The sequence below is a fragment of the Saccopteryx leptura genome, chromosome 3 (genome assembly GCF_036850995.1).
Source record: "Saccopteryx leptura isolate mSacLep1 chromosome 3, mSacLep1_pri_phased_curated, whole genome shotgun sequence".
Taxonomy (NCBI): domain Eukaryota; kingdom Metazoa; phylum Chordata; class Mammalia; order Chiroptera; family Emballonuridae; genus Saccopteryx; species Saccopteryx leptura.
The window spans coordinates 107,103,264-107,124,396 of NC_089505.1; the positions used below are offsets into that span (position 1 = coordinate 107,103,264).

At 42.7% G+C, this 21,133-nt stretch overlaps 1 protein-coding gene across 1 annotated transcript in view; it reads right to left on the bottom strand.

The window, feature by feature from the left end:
* Window positions 1–16,125: 16,125 nt before the first annotated feature.
* Window positions 16,126–21,133, bottom strand: part of PTP4A2 (protein tyrosine phosphatase 4A2) — a 36,741-nt gene continuing 31,733 nt past the window's right edge. The window contains exons 5-6 of the mRNA XM_066375715.1: window positions 19,691–19,765; window positions 16,126–18,531 (exon numbers count right to left, since the gene is read on the bottom strand). Of these exons, the coding sequence (XP_066231812.1) occupies window positions 18,423–18,531; window positions 19,691–19,765 (184 nt within the window). The 3' untranslated portion in view covers window positions 16,126–18,422. The remainder of the gene's footprint in view (window positions 18,532–19,690; window positions 19,766–21,133) is intronic.

The window sequence follows — 21,133 nt, forward strand, 5'->3', positions numbered from 1 at the left end:
ACACTGTCATTGGCCCCATTTTATAGATGAAGAAACTGAGGCACAGAATAGTACCTCAATTCACTCGCAGGAATTTGAACCCAGGAATTTACTCCAAAATTCATATTGGCAAAAGTACTACATCATGCAGACTTTAGGTAGGTTATCCATGAATTTTATTTCAGAATAGTAAGGTTGTTAATCAATATCAGTCTGATAAAGGTGAGGTCCAATGTTCTAGATAGTTTTCTAGGTTTCTCTCAGCTCTAAAGTTCATCTAGTCTGGCTATGTTCCTAAACAGGTCTTCTCATTCAATTTAACCTTATGCATGGAAACACGAGGACCTTCTTGAAGAGGAACAGTGTTATGACAAATTAGTGAAATGTTTGGGGTTGTTTTTTTTTAACCACAATACCCAAGTATAGTGAAGACACAATACAGACTCTCAAACATTGTGGGTGGGAGGGAAGTGAGTGACCCCTTCTCAACAAAAATTCAATAATGGACTACATCCTTTGACTCTGACTTCACTTCAGAAAATCTTTCCTACGGAAATATTTCTTTTTTGTGATAAAATACACATTCCATACAATTTAGCATTTTAAAGTGTGTAATTCAGTAGCATTTAGTACATTCACAATATTGTGCAACTGGCACCACTATCTAGTTCCGGAACATTTCATCACCCCAAAAGGAAACATCGTTTCCATTAGTCACTCCCCAGCCCTCTTCTGTCCCAGCCGCTGGCAGCCACTAATCTGCTTTCTGTCTCTATGAATTTATTCTGGGTATTTCATATAAATGGAATCCTACAATATGTGACCTGTGTCTGGCTTCTTTCACTCAGAATAATGTTTTAAAGGTTCATCCATATTGTAGCATGTGTTAGTAGTTCATTCCTTTTCCTGTTTTAATTTCTTTGTTGAGGTAAAATTCACACAACATAAAATTGAACGTTTTAAAGTATACAAATCAGTGTCATTTATCACATTCACAGTATTGTGCAATTTCTACTCTATCTAGTTCCAAAACATTTTCATCATCCCAAAATACAACCTGTACCCATTAAGCAGTGAGTGTACATTCTTCCCTCCCCCTAGTCCCTGGCAACCATCAATTTGCTTTTCATCTCTAAGAATTTATGTATTCTGGATATTTCATATAAATGAAATCATACATTATAAGACCATTTTTGTCTGGCTTCTTTTACTTAACATGATTTTTCAAGGTTCACTACATGGCAGTATGTATCTTTCTATGGTTGAGTTATATTTTATTGTACGAATAGACCACAATTTGTTTTTCCATTCTTCCATTGATGGCCATTTGGGTCATTTCCACCTTTTGGTTGTTGTAAATAGAAAAACACCTATTTTTTATTTATTTATTTTGTGTGTGTGTGTGTGACAGAGATAGAGAGAGAGACGGAGAGAGGGACAGATAGGGATGGACAGACAGGAAGGGAGAGAGATGAGAAGCACCAGTTCTTCATTGTGGCTCCTTAGTTGTTCATTGATTGCTTTCTCATATGTGCCTTGACCGTGGGGCTACAGCAGACTGAGTGACCTCTTGCTCAAGCCAGTGACCTTGGGCTCAAGCTGGTGAGCTTTGCTCAAACCAGATGAGCCCGCTCTCAAGCTGGCAACCTCGGGGTCTCGAACTTGGGTCCTCCGCATCCCAGTCCATCGCTCTATTCACTGCACCACGGCCTGGTCAGGCTAATTTGATTTGATTTGATTTTTTTTTTTTTTTTTAGTATATACCTAAAGGTAAGGCTAGGTTATATGAAATTCTATGTATGAGGTATAGAGAAACTGCCAAACTGTTTTTCCATAGTGGCTATGCCATGTACCATTTTACATTACCAATAGCAATATTTAAATTCATTGGCTGATTCTTTTTTTTTCTTTTTTTTTTTCTTTTTTCTGAAGCTGGAAACAGGGAGAGACAGTCAGACAGACTCCCGCATGCGCCCGACAGGGATCCACCCGGCACGCCCACCAGGGGCGATGCTCTGCCCACCAGGGGGCGATGCTCTGCCCATCCTGGGCGTCGCCATGTTGCGACCAGAGCCACTCTAGCGCCTGGGGCAGAGGCCACGGAGCCATCCCCAGCGCCCGGGCCATCTTTGCTCCAATGGAGCCTTGGCTGCGGGAGGGGAAGAGAAAGACAGAGAGGAAAGCGCGGCAGAGGGGTGGAGAAGCAAATGGGCGCTTCTCCTGTGTGCCCTGGCCGGGAATCGAACCCAGGTCCTCCGCACGCTAGGCCGACGCTCTACCACTGAGCCAACCGGCCAGGGCCTTTTTTTTTCTTTTTTAGGTTTTTTTAAAATTTTTTATTGATTCATTTCAGAGAGACAGAGAGAGGGAGAAAAGACAGAGAGAGAGAAAGAAGCATTCATTTGTTGTTCCACTTAGTTATGCATTCATTGCTCACTTCCTGTATGTGCCCTGACCTGGGATCAAACCCACAACCTTGGAGTTTCCAGACAACGCTCTCATAGACTGAGCTAACCAGTCAGGGCCTTGTTTTTTTTTTTTTTCGTTTTTTTTCCCCTAGGCCATCCTAGTGAGTATGAAGTAGTATCTCATTGTGATTTTGATTTGCATTCTCCTAATGACAGATGACAATGAGCATCTTTTCATGAGCTTATTTGGCTATTTGTCTATCCTTTTTGGGGAAATAGCTATTCAATCTTTTGTCTACTTTTTAAATTGGGTTGTTTATCTTTTTGTTGTTAAGTTAGGCCTAAGAAAATCATTTTAAGTTTTTTAAAGTATTTAAACATAAAAATATCCATCACATTTATAATAGTGAAAAGATTTTTAAAACATGACACTAATGTCTAACAATAGGGGATACAAAGATAGTCCCGGTCATCACAGGGCGCTCTGTCTTGTCAGCAGGGCCCAACAAAAACAATTAATTCAGTAACTCCCATGTTCAGGGTGCGCATAGGGCACAAGGAGCTCAGAAGAAGGTGGAAGGGTGTCAGGGGAGTCCTTCCCACATCCCACGCAGGTGAAGAAGAAATGTGAGGATGTGGGTGAGGCAGGAAGAATGGCCTTGTCCGGAGTTGCGAAAGGAAATGGTGCATGTGGGGACCTACAGTCAGGTGGGAACTGAGGTGTAGAGTTCAGTGAAGAGAGGCAGAAGATGCTGGAGCCCGGAGGGTTTTTCATGCTATACCTTTCCTGAAAGCTCAGGGAGCTTCAGAAGCAGGTGACATGATCAACTTCATGTTTAGGAAAGATCACCCTTTTTTTGAGGGTAGGCAATGATGGGGCCAGACAAGGGTCCAGTCAGGAGATGTGACAAGACAGAATGAACTAAGACAGCGGCTATAGGGAGAGAGGAGGTAAGAAGGTCTGGGATCAGACATCATCCCTATATCATAGTTCCTGTCTGTTATAGGTTGGATTGTTTCCTCACCCCCACCCTAAAAAAGCAGATATGTTGAAGTCCTAACCCCCATTACCTCAGAATGTGGCCTCACTTGGAAATAGGACCATTGCAGACCTAATTAGTTAAGATAAGGTCATACTGGAGAAGGGTAGGCCCCTAATCCAATATGACTGGTGTCCTTATAAGAAGACAGATAGGTGAAGATAGAGACACACAGGGAGAATGCCATAAAGTGATGAAGGCAGAAATTGGAGTGATGCAGCGGCAAGCCAGGGAATGCCATAAACTGCCAGCTGACCATCCAAAGATAGGAAGAGGCAAGGAAAGAGTCTCCCAAAAGGTTCAGGCATCAGACCCTGCTGACACCTTGATTTTGGCCTTGTAGCCTCCAGAACTGGGAGACGATCCATTTTTGTTGTTGTTGTTTGAGCCACCAGTCAGTGGTACCTTGTTATGGCAGCCCTACACTCCCACTTATTTAGGATGCTGTCCTGGCATTATAATGAGGGTATTTCTTCAGTGTTTACTTTGTGTCAAGCTGTGTTTTAAGTACTTCACTCAGAGCAACCCATTTCCCATTTCATCTTCTCGGTTCCCTGTGAGGAAGATTCCATTATTATTACTACTTTATACATATTTAAGAAAACTAAAACTCCGTGGTCAAGCAAATTTCCCAAGGCTGCACAACTACGTAAATGAATGACAGAGCCAGGATTGAGGCTTGGCAGGCTGCCACCAAGACCTAGTGCCCTTACCCCATATACTATGCAGCCATTCTAATAAACAGTTTTGCTGAAAGGTTTGGTGGATAGATGAATGAGTGAATGAGTAAATCTGGATTTGGTACCAGGGTGAAAAGTGGGGGCGATGAAGAAAAGAGAGGAATCAAGGATTACTCCCAGTTATCTCGCTTAGAAGACTTTGCAAATAAAGTATCTCCATTGATTGAGGCAGGAAAAAGAGGGGCAAAGTCAGATTTGGGGGTGGAGGTTGAAGACTGGGGAAACAACATATTCTTGAAATGACGAGTTTAAACTACTGTGAGACAAGCAAGTGAGGTGTCCAAATAGACTGTTGGATGAATGGATCTGGAGCTCCAGAGGGAGGTGTGGGTTGGAATGATAGCTTTGGGAGCCATCGGTATACTTAATGTCAGGGATTTGGATGAGATCGCCAAAGCAAAATGTGTAGAAAGAGAAAAGCAAAACCATCCAAAACAGAACCCTGGGAAAAACTGGAATTCTGGGGGCTGATGAAGGAAAAAGGAGATTTTACTTATTAGCACAGGGTCTGTCATGGAAAGGAGAAAAGGCAGGGTGAAGAGTGGCTAGAAAATCAATCAAAAGGTAAGCATGTGTGCTGAGGGTGAGAAAGTGCAAGAGGGACTGACAGGCTGTGGTCAGAGTCGGTGCAGAGTCGCCTACACATATGGCGCACTGGGGCAGCTCGTCCCAAGTCATTGTTAAATTTCAGGAGTTTTGCAAGCTGGTTGTTAAATGCAGTCATTATTTGAAATTTATAATTAAATAAATTATATTTAAAGACAAAGCTCATGAATTCTTAAAATTCATCACTTCCTACATTTTACTATTATCTATGTTATTTTTTAATGCTTTATTTTTCTTTTTATTATTATTCTTTTAATTTTGTTTTGAGGTGACATTGGTTAATAAAATTATATAGGTTTTGCCTGACCAGGCAGTGGCGCAGTGGATAGAGCATCGGACTGGGATGCGGAGGACTCAGGTTCAAGACCCCGAGGTTGTCAGCTTGAGCGCGGGCTCATCTGGCTTGAGCAAAGCTCACCAGCTTGGACCCAAGGTCGCTGACTCGAGCAAGGGGTTACTTGGTCTGCTGTAGCCCCCTGGACAAGGCACATATGAGAAAGCAATCAATGAACAACTAAGGTGTCACAACAAAAAACGGATGATTGATGCTTCTCACCTCTCTCCGTTCCTGTCTGTCCCTATCTAACCCTCTCTCTGACTCTCTCTCTGTCTCTGTAAAATAAAATAAAATTATATAGGTTTCATGTGTACAAGTCTATAATACATCATCTGTATATTGTATTGTGTGTTCACCACCCCAAGTCAAGTCTCCTTCCATCACCATCCCCCCCAAACCCACTTCTTCCTCCCCCACCCCCATCTATGCTATTAGTTATTGTCTTTATATGATGGAAACACTGCAATGGTGAGGTACTGCTCACCGCTTTCCAACTCTATGTTCAGTGATGTCAACTGATAGCTTGAAATTAGCCACGCAGGAGTATATATTCCATGGAAATTGGCAAATGCTAGAAGCCAGAGTTTGATTTACTGTTTTATTGATTGTCCACACTTGAAATCAAGTAATGGAGAAAAATTTGGTAATGCATATTAAATTTAAAAGTGCATTATGTCTGTAGCAACTACATTGTAAACAACACCAAAACAATGGAGGAAATAGTCTTCCAGCATTCAAAAACTATTATCCAGTTCTGCAAAGAAGTTGCTCTTTGGTAAATGACTGAAGTTCAAACCCAAGTCTTCATTGTTTTATTTTCGAGTCTGCACCATAAAGGAAAATATTAACCAATATTTATGTTAGGTTTGTCCTAACAATTGCAACCGTACGTTGGCTGAGGTGTAAGAGTTTGGCAAAAATCAACAAAAGCATTCTGTGAGAATCAATTGGCTATATGGAATTTGCAATAAAGAATAATGCATATATAAAAAGAGATTTATTGTGCTTGCTTAAGCAGCACATAGATTAAAAAAAAAGAATAATGCATATTTTATGATCAGTAAAATTTATGGTAAACTAATATGTGGGTATGTATGTATTGTATATGGGTATAAACACACAAACGTACACACACAACTGTTTTCCCCAAGAAACTGTTCAACTTCACATGAGAATAGGTCATTGGGTTAAGGCTGTAAAGGCCTTTAGCGCTCAGGAGCTGGAAGAGGCACTGAATTTGCCCAGGAAGAGAGAATGACCAGGGGTTGGCCCTCAAGGCTCAAGGAACGGCCTGCACCGAGTGATGGGGAGGGTGGCAGAGGACAGCAGCATGAAGGGCAGTGGTTGTAACTGCCTGTTGATAACTGTCTCAAGCTGGTATCACCCAAGGACAGAAGAGCAATGGTCAGGTCATGGCCATGGAGAGCTGACCCCTCATCTCCCACTGGCCTTTGTGGCACATGGGTCACGAGATAATGAGTAGCCCCCATTTATTTGAGGCCACAGAGAAAGCAGTGTTCTCAGGGAACAAGTTGGTTTCATGAATGATAGCTTCCACTTACTGAACGCAAAGGGAGTGCAGAGCAGTGATATGACCAGGGTTTCTGAGTTAGATATTTCAGGTTAGAATTCTGGCTCTGCCACTTATGAGACGTGTGATCCTGGGCAAGCTACCTACCCCTTTCTAAGCTTTCCTGTCCTTATCTGTAAAATGAAGACAATGTCTCCTACCATTCAAAAGATAACATACTTAGGCCCTGGCCAGTTGGCTCAGTGGTAGAGCGTCGGCCTGGCGTGCGGGGGACCCGGGTTCGATTCCCGGCCAGGGCACATAGGAGAAGCGCCCATTTGCTTCTCCACCCCCCCCCTTCCTCTCTGTCTCTCTCTTCCCCTCCCGCAGCCAAGGCTCCATTGGAGCAAGGATGGCCCTGGCGCTGGGGATGGCTCCTTGGCCTCTGCCCCAGGCGCTAGAGTGGCTCTGGTCGCGGCAGAGCGACCCCCCGGAGGGGCAGAGCATCGCCCCCTGGTGGGCAGAGCATCGCCCCTGGTGGGCGTGCCAGGTGGATCCCGGTCGGGCGCATGCGGGAGTCTCTCTGACTGTCTCTCCCGTTTCCAGCTTCAGAAAGAAAAAAGAAAAAAAAAAAGATAACATACTTAAAACACAAGCACATGCCTGGCACGTGATAAACTTTCAATAAATTGTGGCTATGTAAGTGAAAAAGCGAGATACATAATTATATAATTATACCTGAGGATGAGGAGGGGAAGGGAAAGGAATACATAATAATGTTAATAACGGCCGTTTCTGGATGGTAGGCCAATGAGGGTCTTTCCTTCACTTTTTCTGTATTTCCCTAACTTCTACAATAAACCTATTTTTAATTTCATTCTTGGAAATTAAAAACACCTATTTTTTAAAGCAAGGAGTATTCATAGGAAGGATAATCTTCACTTAAAAAACAAAAAGGGTCCTGGCCAGTTGGCTCAGTGGTAGAGCGTCGGCCTGGCGTGCGGAAGTCCCAGCCAGGGCACACAGGAGAAGCGCCCATCTGCTTCTCCACCCCTCCCCCTCTCCTTCCTCTCTGTTTCTCTCTTCCCCTCCTGCAGCCGAGGCTCCATTGGAGCAAAAGATGGCCCGGGCGCTGGGGATGGCTCCTTGGCCTCTGCCCCAGGCGCTAGAGTGGCTCTGGTCGCGACAGAGCGACGCCCCGAATGGGCAGAGCATCCCCCCTGGTGGGCGTGCTGGGTGGATCCCGGTCGGGCGCATGCGGGAGTCTGTCTGAGTGCCTCCCCGTTTCCAGCTTCAGAAAAATACAAAAAAAAAAAAAAAAAAAAAAAGGACTACCTGACCTGTGGTGGTGCAGGGAATAGAGCATCAACCTGGAATGCTGAGGTCGTCAGTTTGAAACCCTGGGTTTGCTGGGTCAAGGCACATAACAACAAGCAACCAATGAACAGCTAAACTGAAGCACCTATAAATTGATACTTCTCACTCCCCCCTTGGTATAATCAATAAATAAAATCTTTAAAATAAATAAATAAGGCCAGTGTTTTCCCAAGGCATTAGAAAATAGAAACTTCTGGAGTACACACAGGCCTCTCACGTGGGCAACTTATTGCAAAAGGCAGAAAAAACTACTTGCAGAGTTTAGCATTTCCAAGCCTTCTTTTTTTCCTATTAAAACAATTGATACGTTGAAAGGCCATCTTCTCCTCTCTATTTTGTCTCATCCTGTGATTTTTAGATTTTAAGAGGACCGGTAGTAATGAATAAAGGTGCTGTAAAGTAATCTAAACACCTAAAATTCAAATCTTTTATTTATGTAACTCATTAAAATTTTACCTGTTATCAATCTTAGGGTTCCAGGTGTTAATGGCAGCTCTAAATGAAAGTCAAATATAATCATTTGCATAAAAGCATTAGAAGATGATTAATTGGTATTTTCATGCAGCAGTGATCTATTCACACTCCGAGAGCTGAAAAAAATTTTTTTTCGCTAAAAACATTTACCTACGCTAATCCTTAGAAAATAGCAGAACAGCCCTGGCCGGTTGGCTCAGTGGTAGAGCGTCGGCCTGGCGTGCAGAAGTCCTGGGTTCGATTCCCGGCCAGGGCACACAGGAGAAGCGCCCATCTGCTTCTCCACCCCTCCCCGTCTCCTTCCTCTCTGTCTCTCTCTTCCCCTCCCGCAGCCGAGGCTCCATTGGAGCAAAGATGGCCCGGGCGCTGGGGATGGCTCCTTGGCCTCTGCCCCAGGCCCTAGAGTGGCTCTGGTCGTGGCAGAGCGACGCCCCGGAGGGGCAGAGCATCGCCCCCTGGTGGGCAGAGCATCGCCCCTGGTGGGCGTGCTGGGTGGATCCCGGTCGGGCGCATGCGGGAGTCTGTCTGACTGTCTCTCCCCGTTTCCAGCTTCAGAAAAATACAAAAAAAAAAAAAGGAAATAGCAGAACACCCTGTATTTTTATGTGCTCAGCTATATTGATAACATTTTCATTTTGGGGTCCCATTTCACATTTTCCTGATTTTAAAAAGCATTGCAATTGGGCACCCTAGAAAATAAGGCTGATTTCCACACCATTCCTTGAATATTTATGTGTTCTGTTCCAACAGGACCAGCGAGATTACATCTACTCGTGTTCACAAATTCCCAGTTGTGTGTTTTTAGCATGATATGGAAAATATAGTTCAATTTCAAGGGGCCTACACTTGAGTGCCCTAAAAAAATAAGTCGTGGGGCTTAGGTGGAAGTGTTTTCAGAAAAGAGATTTATCTGCACTGAGTCAAAGCTGCAACACGGCCGGCACAGATCCAGTTATGATTGCTAAAGCATGTCCAGGCAGGTTACCGAATGCCTCTGCAGGAATTTAGGCCACATGTTAATGCACTAAAGATAAAATCAATTTGAAAATTTCTTAAATCAAATACCAATCCTGGAGTAATACTCTATGCGCAGGGGAACCAGCCAACAGTAATACAGAGCCAATTATAAACTATTAACGACTCAGCTCAAATGTCCTGGTTTGTTACTGGTAGGGCCCATTACACTGTTCGCACAAGTTAACTGTTATACACATGTACACATATGCTCCCTTCACACACGCTTAACCTAAAAATACAGCTCAAATAGCAGGGACTCCTACTGTGCATAAAAACGCACAGCAACACCCTAAACATAACATCTTCCCATTCTACTATAGCCATAGACAAGCAGATAAGTACCCACTTTTGAATCAGATGGACTCAGATTCAAACACTAACTGGGCCACCTGCTTGTTATTTCACTTCTCAGTTTCCTCCTCTGTAAAATGGGGTCAGCAATGAGAAGAAGCCTATGAGGATAAATGAGATAATAATGCAATAATAAAATTCTTAGCACAGTCATAGGTAGATGTGGGCTAGTGCCAGCCCCTTATTCCTCTATCTTCCTGACTGCCCTGACCCCCAAACAGCAAAGGAGACAGATGCATCACATTGTCACACTTTCCAGAGAACTCTTGCAGGGTGGTTGGCAAGGTTGTAAGCAGTGAGGTATTCTAATTGCTTTCGTTTGCATTGTGTGATCTGTGGAGGACCAGAGCTGGGGGTGGTTTTACAAATCTTTCCTCCCACCGGCCAGATATCCCAGTTGAGGTAAATGAATCCCTTGACATGTGAATGCAGATAGACTGGGGCTCTCTCTGGTGCCTAAAAGGAAAGATAATCTTCTATTCTATTCCTCTGTTGCTCCCTTCATTGAGGCCCCAACACCTCTGTGCTGGCATACTGCAAGCCTTCATCAACCCGCCATCCACAAATGGCCTCTCAGCTCCTACTCTCTCCAATTCATTCTCATTCATCCCACTGATATTTATTGCATGCCTAGCACAAATCAGGCACTGAATCTGCATAACAGGTATGGCATCTAATTTAAGGAGCTTCTTGAACAACCTTCTGAACACAGATCTCACCATGTAGCTCCTGTGTTTACTAAATTTCACAGGTTCCCCATTGCCCAGCACAGAGATTCCCAACTCAAGACCCTGTCTCAGAATGGTCTTGGTGTTGCCTGGACAAAGACATTTTGAATAAACCATATAGTTAACTCTGATGTTTCCTCCTGATTGAGAAATAGTAAATAAACTTTCTTGTTATGATACATAATACCTTCTGCAATATGACTCCCACCTTACCAGCAACACCAAATCAATTTGGCCTCTGCCTAAACTTCACCTTCACTTCTTACTACACTCAAGCCATACTACCCGTATTGCTATTCCCTCAACATACCAAGCTCATCTTTTCAAGTTTACACATACTGATTGGAAAGTACTTCCACTATTTGCACATAGTAGGCTCCTTCCCCTTCCTCACTTTCCCTGACCTTTCCACTTAACTCCATACATAACCCCAACCACTAGCCCCTTATAGGAGGTACTTTCTTCCTATCTCCCTAGCACTAATCACTCTTTGAAAGTGTATTGCCTAGTGCTGTACCTGTTTATTCTTTTCCACTAGAATTTAAGCCCTACAAAGACAGAGTTAGTCTTGTTTGCCAGTACATCTTCAGTGCCTAGCTGGTCCGCCAGATATTTCGTGTCAGTCCGTGAAAGAGTTAACCACCCTGATGTTGTATGAAGATTATAGACCCAATGATCTTAGTTGAATTTGCTTTTTGCTCAGTGATTTCTGCTTTAGCAGTCTCCAAAATAATTCTATTTTCACTAGTCCCCAAGTATAAAAAGGTTGAAAACCACTGGCAGGTGCTCAAATACTCACCAAATTAAATCATCATTCTTCCTATAAGTACTTCAGTCACAGCACTTAACATGCTATTTGTATAATCCCTTCAAATCAAGCTCTATTGATTATTAAGGAAATAACTCAAACTACTTTAAACAAGGGGCAAGGGAAAGAGCAGAAACTAATGAAAGACTCCAGGAGAAACATACACCTGGACCTCATGGGAAAGTGGGACTTGGAATTCGGCTAGAGCCAGAATATTTCTCCCCTACTCCCAGGCCACAGCCTCTCCGTTTTGCTTCCCTAGGCTGCTGCTCCATCCTCCCCTGTCCTGTTTACTTATGTCGTATGTGACTCAGCACATGCACTGGTCCTACTGGCTCCTCACATCCAAGGAGTCTGTCTCCCTGAGTTGAAACCGAGATTCTGGCTACTGGTTAGCTTTGGGCTATCTCTGACCCAATTACTTGTGGCCTTGAGTAGACAGGGAGGCACTTGGAAGGAATATCTGGCACACTGCCTACTTTGATGACCGAACCTGCCTAGCACAAACCAATCATGCCACTTCTCCCAAACGTACTTGCTCTTTCATACTTCCATTCCCTTGTCTTATTTATTCTGCCTGAAGTTTACTTCCCCCATATCAACCTTATTTGTAAGTGTACAATTCAATGGCATTTAGCACATTCACAGTCGTGTGACCACCATACTAATTCCAGAACATTTTTATCACCCCAAAACAAACTCCATTTCCATTAGCAATCACCCCTATTCCCACCCCCACCCTAGGCAACCACTAATGTTTTCCGTTCTCTCAGGTATACACCCTGAATTGGAGATTGGAAATACGGAAATTACTGGGTCATCTGACAACTCTTATGTTTAAACTTTTTGAGAAAGTTTTCAAAAGCAGCTCTACCACTCCATTGCCATCAGCAATGTATAAGGATCCCCATCTCCCTACACCTTGCTGAGACTTGTTATTGTCCACCTTTTATTTTAGCCATCCTCGTGGATGTGCAGTGCTATCTCGTGCGTCAGCCTTTTCTACCTCACACTTCAAAGCCCAAAGCCCAAAATATGAACACCGTGAAACTTCCTAACATGCTCCAGGAAAGTTTTAATTATTCGCTTCTCGATAGTACCATCACTTATGCCTCTATCAGTGCCCATTTATTCACTACTTACTAAGCATCCACTATACGTCAAGCACCATTCTAGGTGAAGATCTAGTGGGGAAAAAAACAAACAAACAAAAAAAATGCTGTGCCCTTGTGGAACTGACTCTGGTAGGTAAAGACATACAATCAAGTCTGTGACAGAGAGCCTGACCAGGCGGTGGTGCAGTGGATAGAGCGTCAGACTGGGATGCAGAGGACCCGGGTTCGAGGCCCCGAGCTCACCAGCTTGAGTGCAGGCTCATCTGGTTTGAGGAAAAGCCCACCAGCTTGAACCCAAGGTCGCTGGCTCCAGCAAGGGGTTACTCGGTCTGCTGAAGGCCCGCGGTCAAGGCACATATGAGAAAGCAATCAATGAACAACTAAGGTGTTGCAATGCACAATGAAAAACTAATGATTGATGCCTCTCATCTCTCTCCGTTCCTGTCTGTCCCTGTCTATCCCTCTCTCTGATTCACTCTCTCTGTAAAAAATAAAAAATTTTTAAAAATGTTTTAAAAAAAAGTCTGTGACAGAGAAAGGTAAATACCATATGACTTCACTTATATGTGGAATCTAATGAACAAAAACTAAGTAGAAGCAGACTCACAGACACAGCAGAGTGAAAGCTGTCAGAGGGGTGGAGAGTTGCAGGGCTGGGTGAAAAAGGTAAAGGGCTCAAGCAAAGAAAAAGAACTCATAGACACAGACAAGTGTTCACCACAGGGAAGGGGGTATGGGAGGTAGAAGAAGGTAAAGGGGGGATGAATGGTGATAGGAGACCTGACTTATGGTGGTAAACACAATACAATATACAGATGATGGATTACAGAATTGTACACCTGAAACCTATATAATTTTATTAATAACCAATGCCTCCCCCCCCCCAATAAAATCTTTAGTCTGAAATGATGGTGCTATGGAGAAAACTAAAGCATAGCCAGTGGCACAGTGGTGGCAATTTGAAATAGGGTGTTCATGGAAGGCATTGAAGTTCTTTGAAGTGTGAGATATTCATGAGAGATGTCAAGTAGGCATTGGATAATGGGGCTGGAGTCCAGAGATTAGAGTCCGAGTAGATAGAGCAGAAGTGGACGAGCTAACAAGGAAACAGAAACTCAAACTGAGGTGTGGCTGCTAACTCAAGTGTGGTATCCTAAAAGGCATAAGTCTGTATTAGTTTTCTATTGCTGCTGTAATAAATTAACACAAATTTGTTGTTAAGTGGCTTAAAACAACAGATTATCCCCCAGTTCTGTAGAAGTCCCACATGGAACTAAAAATCAAGATGTTGGCAGGCTGAATTCCTTTTTGGAGGCTCTAGGGGAGAATGTTTCTGTTGTATCGGAACAGCGAGAAACAAACGTCTTGCCACACAATTAGCCAAATTAGGGAGTCTTTAATTAACCGGCTGCACGACTGCGTGGATACCCAAGTCGTTCAAATCAATGCAGCCCCGACTAAAGTTTGGACTTAGGTTTTATAGGTAGAATTACATACTGATTGAGGAATGGGGAGGAAAGCATAGCAGTAAAAACAAGCTTTCTTACAATGTTTATCTATAGGGTTAATTCAGGGAGAAACATTCTGAGAACACCTGCAACTTCGCAAAGCTAGCCCAAGGCCACAGTCTGGGAAACCAGTCTCAAGGCCAGGAACAGGGAGTCTTTTCTGAAAAAGTAAGTTCTGCTCAAAGTCTTTTTGTTTTAGAGAAAGTAAGTTTTGAATGAAAGAATGAAAAATTTTTCATGTTAAGAGCCTTTCTTTTCTACACTTGTTTCCTTGACTTTTCCAGATCGAGGCCCCTCCCTCCATCCTCCCGTCAGCAGCATTGCATCTCTCCAGTTGTTCTGCTTGCATCACATCTGACCTCAGCCAGGCAAGACTCTGATTATAAGGACCCACACAATTAGATCAGGCCCACCCAGATAACCCAGGATAATCTCCCCATCTCAAGATCAACATAGTGATGGCCACAAAAATCCCTTTTGTCCTTAAGATCTTTACAGGTTCCAGGGATTAAAAATGTGAACATCTTTGGGGCAGGGGGCATTATTCTGCCTACATAGTAAATGAACAAATCATTTCAAAAAGGAGTTCTGATGTCATTTGGGGACACATCAAAAAAAAGGATTGAGAACTGACCATTGGATAAAGTACCATAGAGGTTCTGGTGAGCTTTACATGGGCAGTTTCAATGGTGTCAAAATCCTCACTGGAGTGGGTTCCAAAGAGAAGAGTGAACTGGTAGGTAACTCTGAGTTTTGCTATACAGAGAAAGAGAACAGTATCTGAAGGGATGCGTGTGGGTCAAACCAAGATTTTTTAATATGGAATAACAGCATGTTTATAGGCTGATCGGAATGATCTAGTAGAAGGAAACAAACAGGACAGAAGAAAGAAGGGCTAACCCTGGGCCCACTGAGTACAGGTAATGGATGAGATCTGGTACAAGTAGAAGAGCTTGCCCCAAGTAGGGCAACACAATCTCTCTATACTATTAACAGGAGGAAAGGTAGCATACAAGCACAGATGCAGATAGGTAAGTAGATGTGATGGTTAGAGGCTGTGGAAAAAAAATTTTTTAAGGTCATAGCCTGACCTGTGGTGGTGCAGTGAATAAAGTATCAACCTAGAAAGCTGAGGTCACCGTTTTGAAACCCCAGGCTTGCCTGGTCAAGGCACATATGAGAAGCAACTACAAGTTGATGCTTCCTGCTTTCTCTCTATCCCTATCCTTTCTCTAAAATCAAATATATATTTTTTTAAAGTCGTAAGCTGAGAGGATGGGAAAAGTGCTAAAAATGTAACAGCTTTCAAGGAGAGTACAAGGAACAGAGAAATGTAGTAGGACTGTCCGATAGTACAAAAAGGTCTACTTGAAGCATAGAGGTCATGACTTAGAGACAGACAGCAAGTTTGGTTGCACAAATGCTTAAGTACAGAGAAAATGGCATACTGAACTTAGCTAAAAATGGAATTGAGCCAGGAAAGTCCCCATAATGAAGAGATGGGGCAAGGCAATTTAACTGCAGCCAAGAGGGAATTTAAGCTGGATAATGGACATGAAGTGGAAAGTTTAAGACTGAGAGGGTCAATGAGTTATGTCACAGTACTGTAATCACTCCTTTGCTTATGTCTCCATAGCTAACTCTTCTAGACTGAGGTCCTCCAAAGTGGGATCTGCATCTTATCTTTTCATTCTGGTAACTTGAGCACATAAAGTTTGTTATTTGAATGGATGGGTGAAATGCTTACCCATGGTTTCAGGGAAATTCTCCACCTCTAATCCTATGAAACAGAGTTCCTCCAACCTCAGTTCTGTAAGAGTTCAAGTAAAACAGTTGGAATGCTTCATCAAAACCTATGATATAAACCAATCCTTTGGAATAAGACAAGATGCTGAGTTTCTACAGTGTTGTGCTCAAGAACTGAACCAGAAAATGTAGCAGATGTATCCCAGTGAGTTTGCCTTTACTGAACACCAGGGTGACATGTAATCTCTGAACTTCCCAACCTCTAATTATTTCACCTGCTTGCAGTATTAGCAGGACCCAAATCAGACCTTGAGAATACCAAGTTTTCTAAGGAGATTAATGAAACTCAACCTGGGGGTGAAGAACAAACACACAAACAAAGAGCATGTAAAATATGTTTATTGTTCTTTAAAAGGGTTCAGGGTTTGGTTTGAAATCAGGCTGCACACCTTCCATCAGTCTGACATCTCTCTCACCATGTCAAACTGGCTTCAGCTAGCAATACTTCATTAAAGCCAAAAGATAAAAAACTTAATTTTGAGGAAGAAAATCCAGTTCTGAGAACAATTAACATTAGTCTGCAATTTAAAACAAAATGAGGGCAAATGTTTCATGTTGCTTTATACATCCTTCTCATACGGAACCAGGAATGTAATGTTCCTATCCCAGGCAGGCACTGATACTGGTGGACACCACACACATGCACACACGCACACACACCTGTCTCTGTCTCTCCCTCTTCCCAAACAACAACAGTCAAAGCATGTCAAAAGAAAAAGGGTTGTTATGGTATTGATCAAAACCCTTGGAGTCAGTCTATCTGCGCTTAGAGAATATTGTTTTGATCTTGAGCCTATGTTAAGGAATCTATTGTCATGTTCTGAAATAAAGAATTTTGGATAGTACAATCATTTTCCATTTTCCTAGAAACAATTTCAAAAACATTATTTTGCTTTCTGGGATAGGGGAGGAGAGAATCTATAGATTTTCATTTCCTTAAAGAGCAAAACAACTCTGGCATAGGAGATAGGCAGTTCACATAGCCAGCCAACATGTGAGGTATCTATCATCAGTGACAAGGTTCCCAGTCCATTCCTACTGGCCTAGCTGATCCTAACTAAATGGAAAGTTTATGGCTCTGCATAGCAAATTCCAGCAGGACAAGATGTCCCTAAATGTTTATTCAAATCCTTAGAAGCAGAGCACTAGGAAGTGTGTAACTTTTAAATGAAGAGTGCAAGAGCCCCTGATGGTCTCCTTCAACCTGCTTTGTTGATACAGCCTGGTCACAACTGCCTTCCACAACAGAGCAGAAAAGTTTTTTTAGATCAGCACACTGAACCCAACAAAGAATCAGCAAAAATGACACTACGCCAATTTCACTAGCAACACAGTCCTTTTGCTACTGGTTGGACTGCTCTATGTCTCTCTCCTACCCTGTTAGGCTTGTGTACACATACTCACTAGGCATTGTTGGTTTTACCACATAAAGAACCTAGTAAGAAAATAGCAAGGCAATCAGTGGTTAAACTGAACTGTACATATAGGGGGCAGTTTGGAAAATACCCATAACTAGCATTTCTCAAATCCAAAATATTGTCTTTGCTGCTACTCCTCTGACTGTTCCTGAAAATTCAGAGTACAAGTAAGTCCTAAAATAAAATTTTAAACTACCAGCATTCTCTGACATCTTTAGACAGAAAATCAGAGTAATGCTACATACAGCGCACAATTCCACAAAGGGTAGAAAGTGTGCTAACTCTGCCTGGACACATCTTTAGTGATGGACTGGAGTACTCCCCTTCAAAAAACAAGTTTCTGGGATATGCACTTAGCTTCAATGGTTGGAAAAGAATTTGATTCTCAGCTAAATTCTTTGAGAAATGAGGCTCCTCTTAAAAATATCATTTCCATACTAACTTATCAAAACAAAAACCAAAACAAAAGGCTCTTGGCTACTTTGCCTAATGTTGTATAGAGTTTGCAAGAAAAAAAACAACATGAACACCCCACCATCAGTAAAGACTAAAAACCACCTGGATCATATAATATATATGCCACTGCTTTTTTTTGTTGTTTTTGTTTTTTTTTCTAAAAGTGCCCAGGTGGGCTTAAGGCTGCCAGACTGCACGCACATCTATAGCAACAAGGGTATCTCCTATTCCATCTACAACTTGTATGGGGGGGGGGGGGAAGGATAGAAAAGAGAGGAAAATTGTAGCCCCCACCCCCTACCCCAAATAAAGAAAATAAATCCACAACAGAGACATCTATGTGCCAAGCATAATGGAAGACTGTGCTCCCCAAACAGATGGTTCTGCACAGGCTAATGTTCTGCTGGTTTTCCTTAGAGACCTATTTTGAAAAAGTTAAAAAGACAGGAGATTTTGAAATAATTCAATCCTGGCAGAAATTCAAAATCCAACACTAAGAGTAAAATCATTCTCTACTGAATTAATCCCTTTTTTCTTTCTCTTTTTCTTTTCTTAAACATTTTATTCATGTTATAGAGGGATTACTTTTTTGTTTGCTTTTTTCCAATCATTAGGAGAGCGGTTGAGGAGTACTGAATCCATCACTACTTTGATGACACAGTCAAGATTCCAGATTCACATTTCCAGGTACCAAGAGTTCCCTCTAAATGCCACAATCAAGTCAGCCTTCGTTTATATTTCTCTCTACTGAACACAGCAATGCCCATTGGTATCTCTGAAGCGTAATCGCATCTTAGGTCGGTATTTCTCCAGGTAAAGCAGCTGTTTGGAATTGAATGCTCCCCTTCTTTTTCTGAAAATACAAAAATGGCAAACTTTATCATGTAAAAAACAAGCTGCCTAATTCAATGAAAGTCCAGGCCTTCCTAACACCACAAAGCCAAAAACCAACATATTTCCCATACATCACTCTTAAGTTGAAACATAAACTTTCTCTGCTTATGGAATAGACAAATTTTCTTTGCTGACTCTTATTAGTCTATTGATCATTTAATAAAAATAGAACGGTTTATCCAAAGACATCTGATTATACTCTTCCCAATTAGATTAACATATTCTTCAAATTAGATTTGGTAGCAAGTATTTAGAATGCATGAGCAAGTATTTATATGAAGCAGCATGCACAGATGGCATTCCTTGAAATATGTTACCTTCCTACCATTCATTTCATGCTGTCAGTCTCCTCCCCTCCCCCCCCCTTTTTTTTAAAGAAAAGAGGGAAAGGCTAAGAAAATAATTGCCAAAGAATTCTGGGCAGTAAAATAGCATGGCTCATTACTCCAGACTGATGCCAAGATTCTGTCTGAGCACTACCATCCTGATTTTGTGCCTGAACAGGTCTCTTATGAGTTCTAGGTGATTAACAGCTTCTCTATAGATTCTTACTTGCCTCTTGGGTCTAGACAGTTGCCTTTTGAAGGTATTTTGGACATCCATTAAAAGAGACACAAGACTGCATGACCAGTGATGACACAGTGGATAAAGTCTCGACCTGGAACACTGAGGTTGCCAGTTCAAAACCCCAGGCTTGCCCAGTAAAGGCACATATAGCAAGCAACAATAAGTTGTTGCTTCTTGTTCCTCCCCACTCCTTTCTCTCTCTCTCCTCTCTAAAATCAATAAATAAAATCTTAAAAAAAAAAAAACAGTGACAAGATCACTGTAACTCTTGTACCTAGCTATTCATTTTAAAGATTCCTAGATATTCAAGTCATATACCAGACATATTCTATAGTGTCCACATGTGCCACATAAATTTAAAAATCTTTAAAACCAGGAGCCAGCAGTCTAATGAGTCTCTGTATCACCTGTTCGTTTTGGTATCTTCAAATAACATTTTAAGCTAAAAACAGCAAATTATTCCAGACTACAATGGATACTTTGCATAATCCCTTCCTCTTGTATGATCTTAGATGTTTTAAGTGTTTATGAACATAAAACTTCATACTCACTGTCTTATAAACTGAACTGCATCTTCATACTTCATTCCACATTCAATCAAAGCAAGTGCTACCAGCACAGGTGCCCTGCAGAAAGAAACTAATTTGTTAATATCCACACATCTTTGGAATTGAAGGATTCTTTAAAACCCAGATTATATGTTACCAAAAATGTCTCAGATTTTTTTTTTTTTTTTTTTTTTTTTTTTTTGTATTTTTCTGAAGCTGGAAACGGGGAGAGACAGTCAGACAGACTACCGCATGCGCCTGACCAGGATCCACCCGGCACGCCCACCAGGGGCGAAGCTCTGCCCACCAGGGGGCGATGCTCTGCCCCTCTGGGGCGGGGCGGGGCGTCGCTCTGTCGCAACCAGAGCCACTCTAGCATCTGGGGCCACTCAGTGGCCAAGGAGCCATCCCCAGCGCCCGGACCATCTTTGCTCCAATGGAGCCTTGGCTGCGGGAGGGGAAGAGAGAGACAGAGAGGAAGGGGGGGGGTGGAGAAGCAAATGGGCGCTTCTCCTATGTGCCCTGGCCGGGAATCGAACCCGGGTCCCCCGCATGCCAGGCCGATGCTCTACCGCTGAGCCAACCGGCCAGGGCCAAAACTGTCTCAGATTTTTTGTTACAAATTGATTTTTTTTTTTTAAAGATTTTATTTATTTATTTTAGAGAAGGGGGGAGAGAGGGAGGGGAGGAGCAGGAAGCTTCAACTCCCATATGTGCCTTGACTGGGCAAGCCCAGGGTTTCGAACCGGCGACCTCAGCGTTCCAGGTCGACGCTTTATCCACTGCGCCACCACAGGTCAGGCCACAAATTGATTTTTTTTTCATTATTTAATTTATTTATTTGAGAGAGAGAGAGAGAGAGAGAGAGAGAGAAAGGGGGGAGGAACAGGAAGCATCAACTCCCATATGTGCCTTGACCAGGCAAGCCCAGGGTTTTGAATCGGCAACTTCAGCGTTCCAGGTTGACGCTTTATCCACTGCGCCACCACAGGTCAGGCGCAAATTGATTTTAATATCATTTCCTTATCAAATACTAATATGATGCTAGACTTTAACAAAATCCTTTCCCTGAGCTAGTAGAGAGTGTCAGAGAATTGGTAATTAGGAACTGTCTCTATTTTTTTAATATAACAAAGGAAATGATGTTCTTTTAAAATCCCCTTACAGGGCACTTACTTTGGACTACCTACAGTTGTTACTAGTTATAGAATTAACCCAAGTCAAGTTAAGTGGCCCTGGCCGGTTGGCTCAGCGGTAGAGCGTCGGCCTGGCGTGCGGAAGTCCCGGGTTTGATTCCTGGCCAGGGCACACAGGAGAGGCGCCCATCTGCTTCTCCACCCCTCCCCCTCTCCTTCCTCTCTGTCTCTCTCTTCCCCTCCCGCAGCCAAGGCTCCATTGGAGCAAAAGATGGCCCGGGCGCTGGGGATGGCTCCTTGGCCTCTGCCC